The 20,137-nt window shown below is 42.6% G+C and overlaps 1 protein-coding gene across 3 annotated transcripts in view; it reads right to left on the reverse strand.

Moving 5' to 3' along the window:
* Positions 1-3,385: 3,385 nt before the first annotated feature.
* The window catches only part of LOC144683859 (stAR-related lipid transfer protein 13-like), a 109,306-nt gene continuing 92,554 nt past the window's right edge, over positions 3,386-20,137 (reverse strand). For all 3 annotated transcript variants that reach the window (XM_078547369.1, XM_078547368.1, XM_078547370.1), the window contains exons 12-14: positions 18,554-18,771; positions 9,675-9,851; positions 3,386-7,977 (exon numbers count right to left, since the gene is read on the reverse strand). In XM_078547369.1, coding sequence (XP_078403495.1) covers positions 7,860-7,977; positions 9,675-9,851; positions 18,554-18,771 — 513 coding nt within the window. In that variant the 3' untranslated portion in view covers positions 3,386-7,859. The remainder of the gene's footprint in view (positions 7,978-9,674; positions 9,852-18,553; positions 18,772-20,137) is intronic.

The raw sequence follows: 20,137 nt of genomic DNA on the forward strand, positions 1-20,137 counted from the left end.
GGGAAGCCCATCAAAATCAGACAAAGAACTAACCTTGATTTGGATTGAGATAAGAAATACGAAAAACAGTATAACTGGGCCAGCAGTTACGAAGGAGAATGGGCAGATCTGAAGGGTGAGCAGTTTTTGGAGCGGTGGAAGCAAAGTTTAAGCAGGGAGCTGAGCCAAGCGGAGGAAGGAGATCTGGAGGTTTGCTGGCCCGCAGGCAACATCACGGCGAGGGGCATGGGGTGGCAGGCTCAACCGAAGACAACAAGGCCGCAACCGCAGCCCTCCACGAAGATCGACCACCCGCAACCGCGCCCTTCACCCAACTGAAGAACCTTCGCAGATTCCACAGACCTGGATCACATGAGGACAGCAGGCCCCAGAGGACACAAAGAGCGTACCCCAAAACTTCAACCGGATTACCTGGCTGGATTTCGAACTGTCAAGGAACCCTGGGTTGGTGAGCATGATCCCTGACCTCTCCTAGTTCAATTTCGTTAGGTTTTGGGGGTGGGACAAGGGTAAGGGGATTAGTAGCGTGATTTTCCCTTGTTATGCCGTGTGTTCCCCATTTTTAACTAAGTGTATTTTGTAAGTCTGTATAATCTCAGTGTAATCCTAATGTTATAAGTTCATTTGTGACTTCAATAAACCCAGTTTTTTTCTTGCACCAAAACCAGTTGTCTGCTGCACTTTGTCACAACCCCCAAATAAGTCCAAGGTCTAGAACCCAGGGAGTGGGAGTGATTCGGACCGCTCAGAAGTCAGAGGTGAAGCTGACACACACCGCCATCCCCTACAGGTAGGAGGTTAGGAGTCATTACATAGAAAACACGTTTCTCATGGAAACCGATGAAAATGTTAGCAAGGGATAGGCCTAAAGGAGAACCTATGGCAACACCATCTATTTGGGCGTACATGGTGTCCTTAAAGCTGAACTCAGAGATTTTCCAGGTATCTCCCCCAACCACAGTCATGGTCCTCTTCATCCCCAGGTAAGGGAGCAAATCTGTAAAAGTTTCAAGTTCTGATCTCACTGGAACACCATCAATGGGGGCTCACACCTGCTCTTGTGAAGACCCTCACTGGGTACAATATTGTCCACTGAAACTCTGGATTCTTTACTCAGCTAAAGCAGTGGGAGTTCCTGAAATAGAGAGTGCCCGCACCTGGCTTTGCCCGTGTGCCATCATTTCACTTGTAAGGGACAGGTAGAAGCTCCCCCTCTGATAAGGTTACCTGGAAACCCCTGAAAGAGAAGAGACCTAGTACAACCAGGCCTCCACAATTTTTCAGGGGAACTCCAATGCATATACAAACATTTTTTTTCAACTTTAATGTTAATTGACTGTTCTATGCAGACTGGGTTTTATTTTCATTGTGGAACTGAGATCATGGGGCCAAAGCCCTCAGTGCAGGACAGAAAGAAGTAATATCATTGTGAATTCAATCACAGAGTTTTAAAGCCTGTGCGTTGTAGTAGGAAAGGTTGCAGATAATTCAGGCTTTGCAAAAGTGTAAAATGGGTGAAAATGCAAAACTATTCCCATTCGTCAGCGCACCAAAATTATCAACGCTGGAGGAGGTGGAAAATTGCACAGTTTAGGGATTCTGGAAGGAACGAATTAGAGCAATAGGCTGTGAGGTGTCTTAAATTTAACACAGTAAATGATGCAGGGAAGAGAAATAGTTCTAGGCAGCTGCTGATTTCTTTCCCTTTGAGAGTTCCAGAGTTTAATCATGGTGCCCCTAGCTCCACCCAACTGAAATTACTGAAATCAATGCAGAACAGACTGATAAATTTGCCAAGTTATTGAAATGCCAGGAACCTCATTTAAATTAAGAAAGATTTCAGAGACATTTTGAACCTGAAGTAATTTTTATTAAAATGACCTGTACATTTTTGAGCAGATTGTCAAGGAAAAAATATAATTTTTAATACAAGACATAATACTTTAAAAAATCCCATACAAATGTTTCTCATTGGACACAATTTCGCAGGAATACAATATGTACAATTGGCAAAAACCTCATACAAGTTAAAATACCTGAGATCAAAATACTCTTAATATTAAATAGAATCTGTGCCATTATAGGTCCCTACTGGTCTTCCAATCCATGAACATTCAATTACACACATTTCTCCTCAATACAGAGAGCACAGGTAACATCTATTAATATAACATACAAGAACTCGTGTTGCACAAATGCATTCTTCATGTCTGTTTCTTCTCCCCTTCATGAGAATACAATATTGTAATAATAATAATGGAGCTAAACAAATTGTGGGTACACTTTCCACATCTTTCCAACCATTAATTGTAATGGATGGAAAATCATGCAAAGCGCACTTTTTTTCCAAATATACTCTCCTGGCGGGTGAGGTTCTCTGTCTAGAGCACAATTCTGTATAGTTAGCCCTAAAATGTAAGTGAAATAACATACTTTCCAATATCCCTGCACACAATGCTCTTCGTGTTTCTTCTTCACCACACAAGAAACAATTGGTGACTTCAGAGGTCACAGAAGGGAGGTTGGAATACAAGGAATCAGAAACTTAGAAAAGTTCATTCTGCCATTAAGACCAATGCTTTTGCAAACCTTATAAAACCTCTTGTCATGAACTATCTGTCCCAGCCATTCCATCTCCTGAAGAAAAGATCTATATAAGTACTTTCTGATTCCCAAATGTAAATCAGTCAGAACTCCAGAATATTTAACAATTTATCCAATATCATATATCCTTTATAATTGCTTTTCTTGGCTTGACATTTCAACGATTCTAGCAGTTTGCAAACCATTGTTATACTCCTTCACATTTGATTAAAGGATGAAAGTATATATTTTGAGGTGCAGTCCAGACACTACCAAGGGGCTCACTAGTGAATTTTCCATGCATCACTTCTATTCATGAAGAGAAAAAATAGTAATTGTACTGGTTACTCTCTAATGCACATGGGTTGTAGATCTTTTATACATCATATTGTGATGTATTGTTTTGTTATTTTTCTCCCTTCCTACATCCTGCCTCTTCCAGCCACCTTTCAGTAGTTCACCTCATCCTCCTAAAGTGCTGAGCTTCATCTACCTTTCAATCCAGATTAATTTATCTTCATTGTACTCAAAATTTCAACCCTATCTATCTCGAGGCATGTTTGGTCATCCACTGGCTCACAGACGCAGCACAAGAGTGAAAGAATTTAGGAATTGCTATAAAAGCATCATCCAAGTCTTCTGACACAACAAAGCTGGGTCACTAGTCATTTCTCTTCTACCCTTAGTGATTTACCATATCCAGCTTAAAAATAACATACTCATTTGCAACAGAACTAAACCACATCGAAATCAAAAGTTGATCTTTAAAGGGTAGATTATTTTTTTCCACTTTCAGTTCATGCACCTGCAGTGAGAAGCATGTCCTTAGCCCCAACAGCCAGAAGAAAGGAATGGGGTTTTGGTTGTGATTCAATGGATGAAATCAGGACAACTAGAATGGACTGAATTAAAAATAAATCTTCCCAATGATGAGAGAACCTAAGGGATAGAGTGCAATTATAACTTGTAGCTGCCAACTCACTGAAAGAACACATGATACTTTGCAGGTTCGTAGCCAAGCAGGAAGTCTTATGCTAACAATTTTAGATCGGCTGAAGTTGTTACTATAGCAATAGGAAGGACACAGTGATAAAATCAAAGATGACAGAAATCCATTATCCATCCACAATCTATACTGTTGTGTTTCCTGTCATAGAATTTTAAGTTTATGCTCTTTACGCAATGACCAGACATTTCAAATGCTCTGTGAAGTATTTATCTTTAAAGGCGATGATCCAATCTCATATCTGGCACCAACTTTATTCTTGTGATCAGCCAAATAAAAATTTCATAGCCATGGGTACGTGGAAGAAATGTAAAGATTAAATGTGGAATGGCGGCAATGCAAAAGATAAAACAGTTTCATTGAAGATTTTGGGGGGGAGGGGCGGTGGAGTTTAGTTTTCCTTTCTTATTTAAAAATTGAAACATGAAGCTGTTTCACATGTAGTTCAGTAACATTCAAATGCAAGAGTCTATCCAAATTCTAGAATGAAAAATCTCTTGTAGCCTTTAAAAAGGTAGTATTGTAATGATCTATTAAATGAGGTTTTCTAATAGAAGGTCTGGCTTTTGCTGCTTCAGACAGGTCACCTGCTAGCTAAGGTAAAGCTTCTTTTCACCTGCCTCCTGCAGCAAGACCTGTTCTTGTTCACGAGGCCCCAGTGATTCTGAAATTAGGTCCCTCCAGGCAAAAAGAAGTGAGCTACATAATACAGAGATATAAATCTCAGTCATAGATACCAAAGCCAATAGAATTTAAAGATCAAGAAAATTCATTGCTACTGGCTAATCTGCAGCAATATGTTTGTAACATTAAAGATAAACTGAATAGACTAATGTAACAATTAGTAGTGAGTGCTAAATGTTGGCATTACAACCAAATTATCACTCCACCCTGCCACAGACTGGATATTTCATTAGTTTTTAATAAGACTAATAGGTGTTGCCAAGGCCAAGTGACTACTCTAAACCATAGCAACAGGTAATCGCAAGCAGCACTGAGCTACGCACCACACATTTTATACATACATATAATGCTTTCACAAATTATGGCATCTTACCTCTTTTAGTACACACTTTCCAGCAGCAATATTAGTCTGAAATCAAAGCACCAAGTAATCCCAGTGCAATGCATTTAATTATCTGAAAATGCATCAAACTAATGCAACAGAAAATGGTGAATAAAACTCTAACATGAACCAATGGATGATTTATAATTAAATGTGTTGACTTATTTGCAGTTTAAAGTTTTTCTGTGTGTTTTAAACTGCAGCATTTAAAACAAATCAAAGGAAAGTACTCCATAGTGGGATTATTTAAATCTATCAATCAAATTGTATTTTTATGAAATAAAAATCGAGGATTGTAACCAGGGTAGCCAGTGGTAAAAATAACCAATGATATTCACATGCTGTGGGATTAGAAATCCAATCCTATCAGTCAGATACATCTACCTCTTCCCCTTGTATGGTATTAATATGACTCAAGAAAAACAAAAGTAATAGAAAAACTGACATATCTTAGGGTTAAAATCAAGGAAAATAACACTAAAAGTTTATATTGGGACTGTGAGACTGCTAAACCCAACTCCATGGGACACATGAAGTGCCTTCCCATTAAAGGTGCAGGGTGGGATGGCCTATTCAGACTGGTTAAAACAAAATAAAACTAAGATAATTAAAATAGCAAATTCAAAGCAGAGAACTAAAGTTGGGTGAAATCAGAACAAAAGTTCCATCTATGCTCTCCAGTAATGGAAGACATCCAGTGTATGAGTCAACATCAGATATTCCACTGCTGCAAAAAATGGGGCAGATCTAGAGTTGTCAACTCTGGTTGGATATGTTCCTGGAGGTTTCATCACATGACCTCCTACCTCAAACTACCTCCCACAGTCCCAATATTGGACTATACTCCAGCCGCACAGACCACCTTTGGCCAATTGGAAAGGAAACAAACTCTGTTACCCAGTTGAATTCATATTGATTGTTAGTGAAACAACCTCCCCGCTATTCCCAGCTCCAATGCTTTTGTTACTAATAAATGAAAGTGTTCAAAGAAAATATTTTTTTTAAATTTTGTTTAGTTACTTTCTTTTTGGGTTGCTTGCAACAATGTTCCAGAGATCAGTCTTCAATTCCTGGTGACTCCAGGAGGCTGACATCCTAGGTACATGCTCTGTGTGGTGGGAGCCCCCCTCCCCTGGACACACAGCTCCACAGTGACCTTTGATCAATGTTTCTCCACAGAAGGATTCCCCAATTTCAGTAATGGGGGCGGAAATTTGATGCAACAGAATTCAGTTAACCAGCCACAGAAACCTGTATTGCCATCCTGTGACCAGGGTGTTTTGTAGCCTTAGGAGACTGAGTTCCAAAGAAAGGTTCAAGTAACTAAATTTATTTTCACTGGAGAAAAAAGGCCAAGGGGGCTCATATACCATTTCAAAATAATTAAAGGCTTCAATAATTATTAATAATTCAATAATAGCTTAAGCTATTTAACTTGGTCGATGTGCAAAGCTTCAAAGGACATATCCAAAATTCACAAGCTCCAAATAAGGTTAGAGGTTAGACAAAGCATTTCTACCTACAGGATTATTGCCATGTGGAAGAGACTCTCAGAGAAGGTAATTGATTTGGGCTTAAGTGATGCCTTTGAAAGAGTGAGCTTGGTTAATGTCTGATGAAAAGGAGGCATGAGGGTATTATTGAGATATTAACACGCAGCTTGATTTTATTTTCAGGGGAGGGAGGTAAAGGTTAATTTAGGAAAGCACAAAATGGCTGGGATGAGACATCACACATGGACCCCAGTAGAAGGGAGCTTGATTGGCCCAGCGGCGTTTTCTCTCAGCAAATTTCTCATGTTCTTTTGCAGATCACGTTCTGTGAATCTAGCCATCTCTAATTAAAGACATAAATTTATCTGTCAGCGATAAGTCAAAGTTTTGTTGTACATGCATGGAATGTTTCTAGTATTTTTACCATTATTTGAGTTTTTATCAGGATTAAATCCATAAAATCCCTCAAAACAGTGTCCAAGCTGGATGTACACAACATCAATTCTCCCACAACACAAGGTTTCCTCACTATGATGCAGCAGGGTTAAGGGCTCTGCAGACACCAGGCATTGATTCAAAGAGAGAAAGGGGAAAAACACCATTGGAGATCCCATTGCATTTGGTTTCAGAATCACTATGGCCAGGTTTATAGGGTATCTTTTGCCTGCCTCTGTATTGTACAGGCAATGTGCAGAGAGAACAGGTAAAAGGAAACAGAATATGTACAAAAATCTACATACATGCTCTATATGTACAAGTACACAGAGGACTATATCTTGATACCCTATACATCTTGGATGTGCAACATAATAAGTTAATGCAGTACTCCACAGAAATGTGTACAGAATCTTATACGAGCATACGGTTAAACAGAATAACCTCACAAGGTCTCTTGCCACAGAAAGCACCTATTAGCTGGTCAGTCAGTATCAGCCCACTCTCAACTTTCCAAACACATCATTCCATTTCAGGTCAGCCATCAATTCCCACACACTCCCATCAACAGCCCCCAGCACTTCCCCATACACAGTAAACACTTGTCTGGAAGTTTACATTCCATACCCCTCTCATATTTCCTTATTCCATTGTTTAAGGGCCTTCACCCCGAATTCCAAAGCATTTCCATGCATTTATCTTTTCTACTAGTTGAATATATTGCTGGGAATATCGCCTCGAACAGATTTACAGTCAGATCAGTAAAGTTTTAACAACTTGAGCACAAACTAAGATAGTCTCTTTCTTTGTCACATTTGCATGGGTGCAAGAATATTACAGCAGTTAAAGGATTAAAGCCACATAAACAGGCAATAAAATTAAAACCACTGGACAGAGGAACAATTTACTTTAGGCATCTCACCCAACCCATCACTACCTTACTGGTAAAATCTATCAATATAAGATTATATAACGATCACTTAAAGGTCGTTCTATGAGCCAGATGTCGGGAAGGATTTCTTTATAGAAAGGATGGTTGCAGCCAGGGTACTGGATACATTAAAAGGAACATTTGGATATATTAGAGGAAGACAAAAAGGGTGGTATACTGTAAGTATAATACCAAATGGGCTGAAGAGCCTTCTTCATCTGAACCTATCTTGTGATGTATCTTGTTTGGCTGGGGTAGTTAGAAGACTGATTATCATTTAATGATGGTTGCCACAGGGCACACTCATATAAGACATCTTTTTCCTGCTTGCAGTGTCAACTCATTTCAGATTTTGGTCTCTAGTCCCCGTGGGTTTGATGGCAGAAAGGAGTCCCGTATCCTAGCAACCTCTACTGCACATAGGTAGCCGGAGACCTTGTTGTACCATTCTGGAGTCCGGCCCCTAAGATAAAAAAAGAAATAGAAACACGAGAAAAGTCAACAAGACGACAAAACTATTCATCCCATCAGTACCCTAACTCTCCGATTGTAATGCTCAGCTTCATTTCAAACATCTCTAATGTTTCTGCCACTGCTACTCCAATCAGCAGATTATTCTAAAAGGTTTGAGTGAAGGACCATCCCAATATTGGTTTTAAAATTGGTGTGCACTAATTTCGATTTGTCTTCAGGTTCTACTTACCTTACTTGCTTAGAAGTAATATTCTACTCCATTAATATTTCTATTATATGATACAATTCCCATTAACCTCCCTTTTTGTAAAACACAGTGCGCTTTAAATAATCCAAGATTTATTTAGGAGCATCTTGCCTACAAGAAGCCCAGCTGTCAGGGAATGCTTTATATGAAGATCAGAACTTGGGAATAGAGCTGCTTTGAAAGAAATGCCATGTAGATTAGTTTGTAACTAACCACTCTTTAGTAGAAAAAGATATATAAGATATATTCTTGGATTTCCCTGTCATGTACACAAAAGGTGGGGAAAGACATCAAATGGAGGCCAGGAAGGGGGAAGCTTGGAAGGATAGGGTGGGTTGTTATTGATTTAACCCTCTTCCCAATAGAATCAAGTCAATGTCTACAGAGGATGGCACACAATCATGCAGAAAAAGGTTTAAAATGGAATTTAATACTCTTACTTAGAAATAAAGTGGCTGTATTTCTGCAGGGCTTCTCCCAATTGTCTGCTGTAACTGCAGGATCCGTAGAAACCTCAGAGAAGCGGAATGAATACTACTTACACCATTCCCCCCAGGGTTTCCACAGATATTCTGCTGCAGTGATATTGAACAATAAGGAGAACCCCAGCAAAAATTCAACTCAAAAATACTATTCACAGGAGGGATCTGAATGGCAATCACAGAACATGTTACATAATCCAAGGGGTGTACACTGGACATTCTAAGAACCTTTTCAGTAGGAGTCTTTACAGTTCTTGGCACTTTTAAGAATCCAACTATTCACCAACTTCTACTAAATCTATGGATTTACACAATTGCTCTGTATTTTATTCTTGGGCACAAGGTGACACAGTGGGCTAGTCTTTGTACTCTGAGCTCGAGTCCTATTTGATGTCATTAAAGGTCTAACATGAAATGAGTCTCAGCTGTCTCAAGTGAGAAAAAAATATATTACATTGGAGCCAAAGGGCTCTTCTTCTGAGATTGAGACACATTGTCGGATCAGAGAAGAAGCCGCTTTATTTGGCACCTGATTTAGGCTACATTTGACTGGGAAATGTTTGATGCCATTCCAGCTTGCTCCATTTTCCAACACTAACATCCAGCATCCTAATGAGCACAAAATCCAAAGAGAAAAGTTTTTAAAAAAAAAAAACACGTTTCATTATTTAATTCAAGACTAGACTTTGAGGTTTTCAATTATCACAATAGCTGTTATAGAGGGGGCATCTTTCACCCTGTCTAGTAACCTAGATGAGAACTCCTGAAAGACTTAGCCAACTGATGTACTTGGATCTGACTGAAGGGTGACCCCAGTGCCTGAGCATTACCCCAGTCATCAGGCCAGCTCTCTCTCCCTTTCTGCTCACATTCCTGTGATTCATGCAGAATCACACTTTAATCACAGAGTCGGTGGGTGGGGGGTGAGAGCAAGAGTGAAAGACATGAAACACATACCTCAGGTCAGTCCTGGAGATGTATGTGAGTCGGGACCGACCTGAGCCACAAGCCTCAACCAGGTATTGCGAGTTCAGGACGACGGCTCTCACACCTCCTTCCAGGTGCACGGACTCATGTTCAACAGAAACTGCCACCAGAATGCACGATTCCTTCAGCAAATCAGTCCGCCATGTCCTAGATCAGAAGCAAAACAATTACATTGATACAGTGAATTGGGCACTGGACTTTCAACCTTAAAAACTCAGCACAGACTAAAGGCACAAAGTATACTGTGCTTGTTGATGTTAAAGGGACTATACAAATTAAGTTTGGTGCTTAGCATAAATTTGTACATGGCACCAAACAATGGGCTGAATGTTACGTCCTCGCAGTGGGTGTGCTTCCTGTGGGAAGGGGGCACATAAAATGTGGGGTGGGCACCTATCCCAGCACCTTCCCACCCATCCCTGAGCTCACCCCCATAATACAGGGGGGCAGGCAGGCGTCAAAATTGGCAGCCCTGCTGCCATATTTAAATGAACTATCAAGGGTCAATTAGGCTCGTTATCAAACCAAATGACCCCAATAATACGCTGCTCATGCCATAAAACGTTTGGTATGGGCAGCAGGGCAGGAGTGGGCAGCCTGATTTTTCATCTCCATCTTAGCTGTTCAAAGGACGGGAAGGAAGGCGGGGGTTGCTCTTTGGGGGCTACCCTTTGCTGCTTGCAGGTCAGACCCCTTATGTTGAACCCCCCACTTCCTTCCTATCTGCTCCCTTCCTTAAATCCAACCCTCCCTCCCCACTACCCCTCTCTCTAACCTACCCAAATCTTCCCAGCCCAAGACACTGAACTTAGCTGCGCCGGGGATCCAAGGCCTTGGGGTCCTTTCTTCTCCGGTAGTCCAAGCAATGGCCATGGATCTCTTCCTGGCGCTGCTGGGACTGATGGAGGGCGAGACTTCTGCCCCAAGTCCCACTCGGCCCTCATTAGTCCACCCCACAGCGCTTTATGGCCGCAGGGCAAGTTGGTGTGGAGTGCGTTGGCTCCGCAACAACATGGGTTTCCAAGGTCGTGAGAGTGGTCAGCGTGTCATCCGCCCCACCTCCCATATTATTTAGCCCAATATGTACTGACAGGTAGAAATCATTAGATAAGCAAGAGTGAGGCACATTGCGCTTGCACCCTGAGTGTGTGTGGACTGAGTCAACACCAGTTGGAATAAGTATTGGCAAAATGCACATACACTTCAATTTGCTATTGCAGGCAGGAAATCAATTTAGAGAGGACTGCAATGTCTCAGAATATACATTCAGTTTATTTAGTAACTGGATAACTTCTTCAGCACTAGTAGATATCCATTGGATAAATGAGAGATACAAGGGGCAGATTTTCATGTTCCTCCACTGAACATATTGAATTGCCCGGAGACGCAGCCAGAAAGGAGTGAATGTTAATAAATTAAGTCTGCCTGATATTCCAATCACTGTCAGGACATTTGGGAGGAGCTGGCCAGAATTGACTGGGAGATGAGCCTAGCAGGAAAGACAGTGGAACAGCAATGGCAGGAGTTTCTGGGAGTAATTTGGGAGACACAGCAAAAATTCATCCCTAGGAAGAAGAAGCATATTAAAGGGAGGACGAGGCAACCATGGCTGACAAGGGAAGTCAAGGACAGCATAAAAGCTAAAGAGAAAGCATACAATGCGACGAAGAGCAGTGGGAAACCAGGGTATTGGGAAGCCTACAAAGAACAACAGAGGACAACTAAAAAAGAAATAAGGAGGGAGAAGATTAAATATGAGGGTAAACTAGCCAGTAATATAAAAGAAGATTGCAAGAGTTTTTTTAGATATATAAAGGGTAAGAGAGAGGCAAAAGTGGACATTGGGCCGCTGGAAAATGACGCTGGAGAAGTAGTAGTGGGGAACAAAGAAATGGCGGAGGAACTGAATAGGTACTTTGCGTCAGTCTTCACGGTGGAAGACACGAGTAACATCCCCAAAGTTCAAGAGAGTCGGGGGGGCAGAGATGAGTATGGTGGCCATTACTAAGGAGAAGGTGCTAGGAAAACTGAAAGGTCTGAAGGTGGATAAAATCACCTGGACCAGATGGATTACACCCCAGAGTTCTGAAGGAGATAGCTGAAGAGATAGTGGAGGCGTCAGTGGTGATCTTTCAGGAATCACTGAGTCAGAGAGGGTCCCAGAGGACTGGAAAATCGCTAATGTAACCCCCCTGTTTCAGAAGGGAGTGAGGCAAAAGACGGGAAATTACAGGCCAATTAGCCTGACCTCAGTTGTTGGTAAGATTTTAGAGTCCATTATTAAGGATGAGATTTCAGAATACTTGGAAGTGCATGGTAAAATAGGGCAAAGTCAGCATGGTTTCATCAAGGGGAGGTCATGCCTGAAAAATCTGTTAGAATTCTTTGAGGAGTTAACGAGTAGGTTAGACAAAGGAGAGTCAATGGATGTTATCTACTTGGACTTCCAGAAGGCCTTTGGCAAGGTGCCGCACAGGAGGCTGCTCAGTAAAATAAGAACCCATGGTGTTAGAGGCAAGGTACTAGCATGGATAGAAGATTGGCTGTCTAGCAGGAGGCAGAGAATGGGGATAAGGGGGTCCTTCTCAGGATGGCGGCCAGTGACTAGTGGAGTTCCACAGGGGTCAGTGTTGGGACTACAACTTTTCACTTTATACATTAATGATCTAGATGAAGGAACTAAGGGCATCCTGGCTAAGTTTTCAGATGATACAAAGATAGGTGGATGGACAGGTAGTATTGAGGAGGCGGGGAGGCTGCAGAAGGCTTTGGACAGGTTAGGAGAATGGGCAAAGAAGTGGCAGATGGAATACAGCGTGGGGAAGTGTGAGGTCATGCACTTTGATAAGGAAAATAGAGGCATAGACTATTTTTTAAATGGGGAGAGAGTTCAGAAATCTGGAGTGCAAAGGGACTTGGGAGTCCTAGTCCAGGATTCTCTTAAGGTTAACTTGCAGGTTGAGTCGGTTGTTAGGAAGGCAAATGCAATGTTGGAATTTATTTCGAGAGGACTTTCGAGAGAATATAAAAGCAGGGATGTGCTGCTGAGGCTTTATAAGGCTCTGGTCAGACCAAATTTAGAATATTGTGAGCAATTTTGGGTCCCGTATCTCAGGAAGGATGTTCTGGCCCTGGAGAGAGGTCCAGAGGAGGTTCACAAGAACGATCCCAGGAATGAAAGGCTTAACATATGAGGAACGTTTGAGGACTCTGGGTCTATACTGGATGGAGTTTAGAAGGATGAGGGGGGATCTGATTGAAACTTACAGAATACTGAAAGGCCTGGATAGAGTGGACGTGGGGAAGATGTTTCCATTAGTAGGAGAGACTAGGACCCAAGGGCACAGCCTCAGAGTAAAGGGAAGACCTTTTAGAACAGAGATGAGGAGAAACTTCTTTAGCCAGAGAGTGGTGAATCTATGGAATTCATTGCCACAGAAGGCTGTGGAGGCCAGGTCATTGAGTGTATTTAAGACCGAGATAGATAGGTTCTTGATTGGTAAGGGGATCAAAGGTTACGGGGAGAAGGCGGGAGAATGGGGTTGAGAAACTTATCAGCCATGATTGAATGGCGGAGCAGACTCGATGGGCCAAATGGCCTAATTTCTGCTCCTATGTCTTATGGTCTTATTTGGGTATTCTCTTTTATAATGTGACATACTCAGCAATCCAAAATACTCTCATATAGAAACAACAAAGTCTGCAGAATGGTCCTTCAGAATCAGTAAGAAAGGTATTTCAGAAAGTACAAACAGGAGTGAATGAGATGTGGCATTTATTATTGAGAAGTATAGAGATCACTGGAAATAGACATCTGGGAACAAGTATAGCAAGAAAGGAGAAAAGTGGTGTAATAGTGTGTTTTAAAAAGAAGAAAGAATAAAGATACATTACATTACAGATGTGCATTAATCCAAAATGCAGTTAGGGACTTAATAAAAGTAACAGGATCAGGAAGAAAAGGAAACTGAAATACCTTGGGTTTAAAGATCATGCCTGGGAATCAGAAGAGAGCAAATGGCACAATGAGAACTAAAATAGAAAATAAAAGATAAACCCAGGAAAGAGGGTCAGGAAGCAAGACAACAATACTGGCACTGGGGCAGGAATGGTCGAAAATACAGCACAAAAGGAAGTATCAGCTAAGAAAAGGAGTTCTGCCGCCTTCGTCTCCCTGCTCACTCCTTTGAGCAGGGGTCCTCTCCCCGTTCAACGGATCCTTTTACCCGCCTCCAATATTCTCCCTCCACCTGGACCCCTCCCTCTGGATTCTTACCTTCTCTTGATCTTTCCATTGAGAACTGTCGGCGTGACATTAGCCGTCTCAATTTCTCTGCTCCTCTCACCCACTCTAACCTGTCTCTCTCTGAACTTGCTGCACTCCGTTCTCTCGGGTCTAACCCTGACATTGTCATCAAACCTGCTGACAAGGGTGGTGCTGTTGTTGTCTGGCGTACTGACCTCTACCTCGCAGAGGCTGAGCATCAACTCACAGACACTTCCTCCTACCTTACCCTGGACCATGACCCCACCACTGAACATCAAGCCATTGTTTCCAGGACTGTTACTGACCTCATCTCCTCTGGAGATCTTCCTTCCACAGCTTCCAACCTGAAAGTCTCCCAACCTCGGATGGCCCGCTTCTATCTCCTACCCAAAATCCACAAACAGGACTGTCCCGGCAGACCGATCGTGTCAGCCTGTTCCTGCCCCACTGAACTCATTTCCTGCTATCTTGACTCCATTCTCTCTCCCCTTGTCCAGTCCCTTCCCACCTACATCCGTGATTCCTCTGATACCCTGCATCATATCAACAATTTCCAGTTCCCTGGCCCCAACCGCCTCCTCTCCACCATGGACGTCCAATCCCTCTACACCTCCATCCCCCACCAGGATGGTCTGATGGCTCTCCGCTTCTTCCTCGAACAGAGGCCTGAACAATCCTCATCCACCACTACTCTCCTCCGTCTGGCTGAACTTGTTCTCACACTGAACAATTTCTCCTTAAACTCCTCTCACTTCCTCCAAATAAAAGGTGTGGCTATGGGTACCCACATGGGCCCCAGTTATGCCTGTCTCTTTATGGGGTATGTGGAACATTCCTTGTTCCAGTTCTACTCCGGCCCCCTTCCACAACTCTTTCTCCGGTACATCGATGATTGCTTCGGTGCTGCTTCATGCTCTCATCTGGACCTGGAAAAATTTATTAACTTTGCTTCCAATTTCCACCCCTCCATCATTTTCACATGGTCCATCTCTGACACTTCCCTTCCCTTCCCTGACCTTTCTGTCTCAATTTCTGGTGATAGACTGTCCACCAATATCCATTACAAGCCTACCGACTCCCACAGCTACCTCGACTACAGCTCCTCATACCCCGCTTCCTGTAAGGACTCCATCCCATTCTCTCAGTTCCTTCGCCTCCGTCGCATCTGTTCTGATGATGCCACTTTCAAAAACAGTTCCTCTGACATGTCTTCCTTCTTCCTTAACCGAGGTTTTCCACCCACGGTGGTTGACAGGGCCCTCAACCGTGTCCGGCCCATCTCCCGCGCATCCGCCCTCACACCTTCCTCTCCCTCCCAGAAACATGATAGGGTCCCCCTTGTCCTCACTTATCACCCCACCACCCTCCCCCACAACTAAACCAGCTTATATTTCACCTCTTTTCTATTTTTACTTAGTTCTGTTGAAGAGTCATATGGACTCGAAACGTTAACTGTGTTCCTCTCCGCAGATGCTGCCAGACCTGCTGAGTTTTTCCAGGTATTTTTATTTTTGTTGTGGATTTCCAGCATCCGCAGTTTTTTGCTTTTATCTAAGAAAAGGAGATTGGCGGGGGGAGTGGGGAGGGAGCACAGCAGAAATATCAGAGGATTTGAGGGACGAGAGTAGGGATGAAAGCTAGGTGTTGAAATGTTGTGGAGTAGGATAAGGAATCGAAATGGTATATTTTTGAGGTTGAAGTGGGTCCAAAATGGAGTCACAGCACTCAGGAAAGGAGACAGCAGGAGATGAAGTGGCTATTTTTAGCATTGATGCTTGAACTCTAATTTTTGTGACAGAATTGGGGCTGAAGAGTGAACAGCAGGGTGAAATCAGAGCCAAGCATGAAGCTGGAGGCTGGGGTGAAAGAATGAGAGGGACATGGGCCAATCCGTTTTTTTCGGCGGGGTGTGGGTGGGTGGGAGGGGTCTGGGGGCAGGAACCTGAGGCCGAAAGAAGACCAAAAGGAAAGTCGAGAGCAGGAGCAGAGGTAAAATTACTTCTGAAAATATTACTGTCAGGTAGGGTTGGAGGCACAAGCAGTTTTACATTTTAAAAGAATTGTGATCAGCAATTGAATTGTACGTGAGATCCAAATATAGTCAGAGTGGGCCAGAGGCCAATAATTTGAGGTTCCAGCCCACCCAACTAACTTGGCATTGAGCCCAGCAAATGTCTATGGTCAAACATGTTTAAAATGTTTAGATAGGCTCCTATGATAGAATCATAAATTATTGAAAGAGGCCATTCAGACCATCATGTATGTGCCAGCTTTGAAAGAGTTCTCCAATTAGTCCCACTCAGCTGCTATTTCCCACAGTCCTGCAATTTTTTCCACTTAAAAAAGAACCTGATCCCTGTTTTAAATTTACTGTTGAATCTTGTCCCACCACCCATTCAGATCATAACACAGTGGGCTGGATTTTATTGGCCACTGTGGTCCCCTGCCCCCTCGGATAAAAAGTCGGTGGGGAGGCCGCCCACAGGAAGAACAGCTGCCCTTCTGTCATTTGGTTGAAGGCAGGATTTCCACTCAACAACAAGAAGTCCCACCTCAAAGACCTGCTGACCAATCAGATGGCTGGCAGCGCTATAGTCCCAGCAGCACCAGGTGGGAACGGTGGCCACTACTGGGAATACAGGCAATCCCCAATGGAGATTTTCACTGGAGCCAGACACCAAGGTGAGGGGGATCGCGGCAGGATTAGGTTGCCCTTTATCGACGCCTGCATAGCTAAAGCTGCCAGGCCACCCACTTGGTATAGATCTCCTCCTGCTGTGGGTAAAATAGCAGGAGGAGTGGGATGAGGCCCTTACGTGGCCATTAGTTGACCACTTAAGAGCCTTAATAGGCTCAAGGACAGACAGGCTGCCCCATGCCTCCAGTGGCCCCTGTAAAATTTTATATAGGTTGGGAGCGGGCAGGTAGGTGGTAGGAAGGCTATGTGCTGGATTTTACAAGACTCTGCCAGTGGGGATGCAAAAAATCCAGCCCAGTATTTTTATCTGCACTTGGAAGCTAACCACTTGGAAAGGCGACAAGAAATGGTCACAGCTGGAGATGAATATGTGCAGCAGTGTAAAGGAACAGATGGTTTCAAACATCAGAAATATTTTCCTGACTCTGTTGAGTAGCAAAATCCACTGATGTAGACCTCAACAATCCATTGAACCAGAATTGATTCCTGATCCTGCCAGTTTTAGCAGCATTATGCATATCCTAGATTTTCAAATGGTGGTGTTTCCCACCCCACCACCCAAAAAGAGGTAAGGCCAGAGAATTGGGGGTTTTGATGGAGATGCCAGGAGTGGAGGGAGCACCCACAGGGGGCAGACCATGGCGAGAGGAGGCCTCATGTGGAGATTAGAGGGCCCTTGATGGAGGCATTCCCTCTTTCCACTCAAGACTTGAGCTGACTAACGTGCCAGGTTCCCCCGCCACACCTTCCCACCTCTTCAAACTCCTGCCACCAGCCTCAAAATTGAAGCTCGGTCAGCAGCGGCCCTTAGGTGGCTCTTAATTGTCCACGTAAAGGCCTCAACTGGGGTGAGGGCTAGTAGGCCCGCTTAGGCCTCGCCTGCCCCAAGTAAAATTGCGGATAGGTCGTGGAGGCAGGAGGGTGGCGGGCTTGCCGCCCTGGAAATTTTACAGGCCTATCCACCTGCAAACCCGCCGGTGGGGGACCCTACGATTCTGCCCATGGTTTATAATACCTTGAATTTAGAAGGCTAAAGAGTGGCAGCTTAACTGAAGTGTGATTTAAAAACCTTAGAACCACCACTGATGCTATGGAAAGGAAGTGTTGTAGCTGATAACTGGAGTCCTATGTAAAACCTGAAGCAGTTACAGTTTAATCTTGTGTTCTCTATGAGCAAATTAAGCTGTAAAGTTAAAGGCTCATTCAAACTAACATTATTCAAGACCATTTAAAACAATTGCTTTTGAGTGATTATTTGAACACTCAATCTGGTGTTCATAGAAAATCTTTCAGGCAGCCGCTGCACTGTTAGGGACATATTGATTTATATTCAGTGGGGGCCAAGGCCTCTCGTTGCTGTGTGTTAGTGACATCATAAACATGCTTGTGAAGATTTTCTCTGGTCACACGGTCCATTAAAATCACGTGCTCGATAAGAAAATACTGAGCAGAGGAAATCATTTGCATAGCATGTTTGGCCTCGGGCGCCAATTCTAATTACTCTCATTCAAAATTAAATATCTGCAAAGATGTACAAACTGCCCTTTCTGGCTACTGAACTCATTGCAAACTCTTCATTCCCACAAAAATAACCAGTGAACCTAAAACATTTCAACAGTTTACTCAACCATTTCCTGTGACGTAGATCTTACATATATGCTGGGAAAGAAACACCAACTACTATAGTTGCTTCAGCTTTTTGTACATGATGTTACAGTTAAAATTATATTTAATTATTTGATATATAATGTTCAGATGGAGGGGTTTCCTCAAGGTTCCTCAACATGGTCGATCAGAAATCAGTAGAAGTAATGAATTATAATACAACGCTACTGGCATGGGCACGTTATCGTGCACTGTTGCTGACCCAGTAACTGATCTTACCTCAGGACAACAAAGTCTCGCCTAGGATGCGGTGCCATGCTGTCCAGAACATAATGGCAGATTTCCATATTTTTATCCAAATTTTCCACAACATTTCCCATCAACACATCATCATCCCAGAGGTGGCGTTCTCTTAGCAGACGATTTAACACAGCGTTTGGGGGCACTTCTACCTCAGTTGTCACTTTCCATAAACGAATGGGATGTCCGTCACCAACCTACCAGTACAGAGAAGAACAAAAACAAGTGTTACGGGTGTTGCACTAAGATCTTTTCTCTGTTGTCAGAACCATCTCATCAGAGGTTATAGAAAAATAGGGAATTTCATAAAATATCCTTGCAGAAAATAACATCTGCCAAATTTTCTGGATCATTTCTATTTGGGAACTAATGTTCAACCCCATTCCCAAGCCTAATTCCAGGGTTTATGGAACTTTCCCGCTCTATTAATACTTAGCTGACTCTCCATTGCACCAGCTCATGCAATAGTGAAAACTTTTCTCTAATGCACTAGTACAAGACAACTCCAGATGGAAGACATCAACCACATAGCTTTGCCAATTGCTAAATTTGTTGCGGTGTCTGAAAACAGGCAAGCACAACCACAAGCAACTATGTTACCAATGATTCTCATCCTTAACCATTCCAGTCACAATCACATAATGATTCAGTGGAATATTTTAACCTATGATACCGATGGGATAGTTCTGCTTGGTTGAAGTAACACCGACAATCCTTTTCCAGCCTAATTATCAATAGTGGCAGAGAAAATTCTGGTTTCTTATGTAGACAATATCTGTAAACCATTTTGTTTTGGTATAGTCCATGATTTTATCTGGAGTTACACATCCTAAATAAAACAGTTGCTGAGGTCAATGTCTGGCCAGACAGATTGCCAAGATGTATATAAAAAAAAACTGGAAGTGGTTTAAATACTCATTTATAAAATAGAATTATCCAGTAAATAACAAATACCGAACACATTATTATCTGTTAAACAGACTGAAGCTTTTAGTGATTTCCTTTTTTCTACGAGTTTCTATATTAATCACTTGTCCCAAAGTTCTGTTGTTGGTTGAGACAGTTGTATAGTCATCAGAATCTTCCCCCAAAAATCCAGCAATTACAAATCCTTATGACCAGGAGTTAAAAAAGCTGCTCAATATTTAGCCATCGGGACAGCTGACATAACTGTCAGAGTAGCCCCTGTGAGCAAGAAGGAAAAAAATAATCCAGGTTTACTACTGAAGTTGGTGAACGTAATGTTGAGAGAGACAAAAATTGAGTACAACTGTGACCCTCCCCCCAACTGAATGCCTTACATTTTTATTTGTTGGAGGGATATGAGCATCGCTGGCAAAGTTAGCATTTACTGCCCATTCCTTATTGCCCCTGAAAAGGCGCTGACACTCATAATCTGGTGAAGCATCTGAATGCTTTTGGCACCTAAGCAATTGTACTCCAGTATGAGTTTTGCTCTTCAGAACAGAATGGGTTAAATTGAATAAAAAAATAGACTGAAGGTTAACAAGATCTAGATGATTAAAACAGCTGGTGCCATATTTTACTGCAGTAGAAGCATAG

Source organism: Cetorhinus maximus, chromosome 8 (genome assembly GCF_964194155.1).
Source record: "Cetorhinus maximus chromosome 8, sCetMax3.hap1.1, whole genome shotgun sequence".
Classification (NCBI taxonomy): Eukaryota; Metazoa; Chordata; class Chondrichthyes; order Lamniformes; family Cetorhinidae; genus Cetorhinus; species Cetorhinus maximus.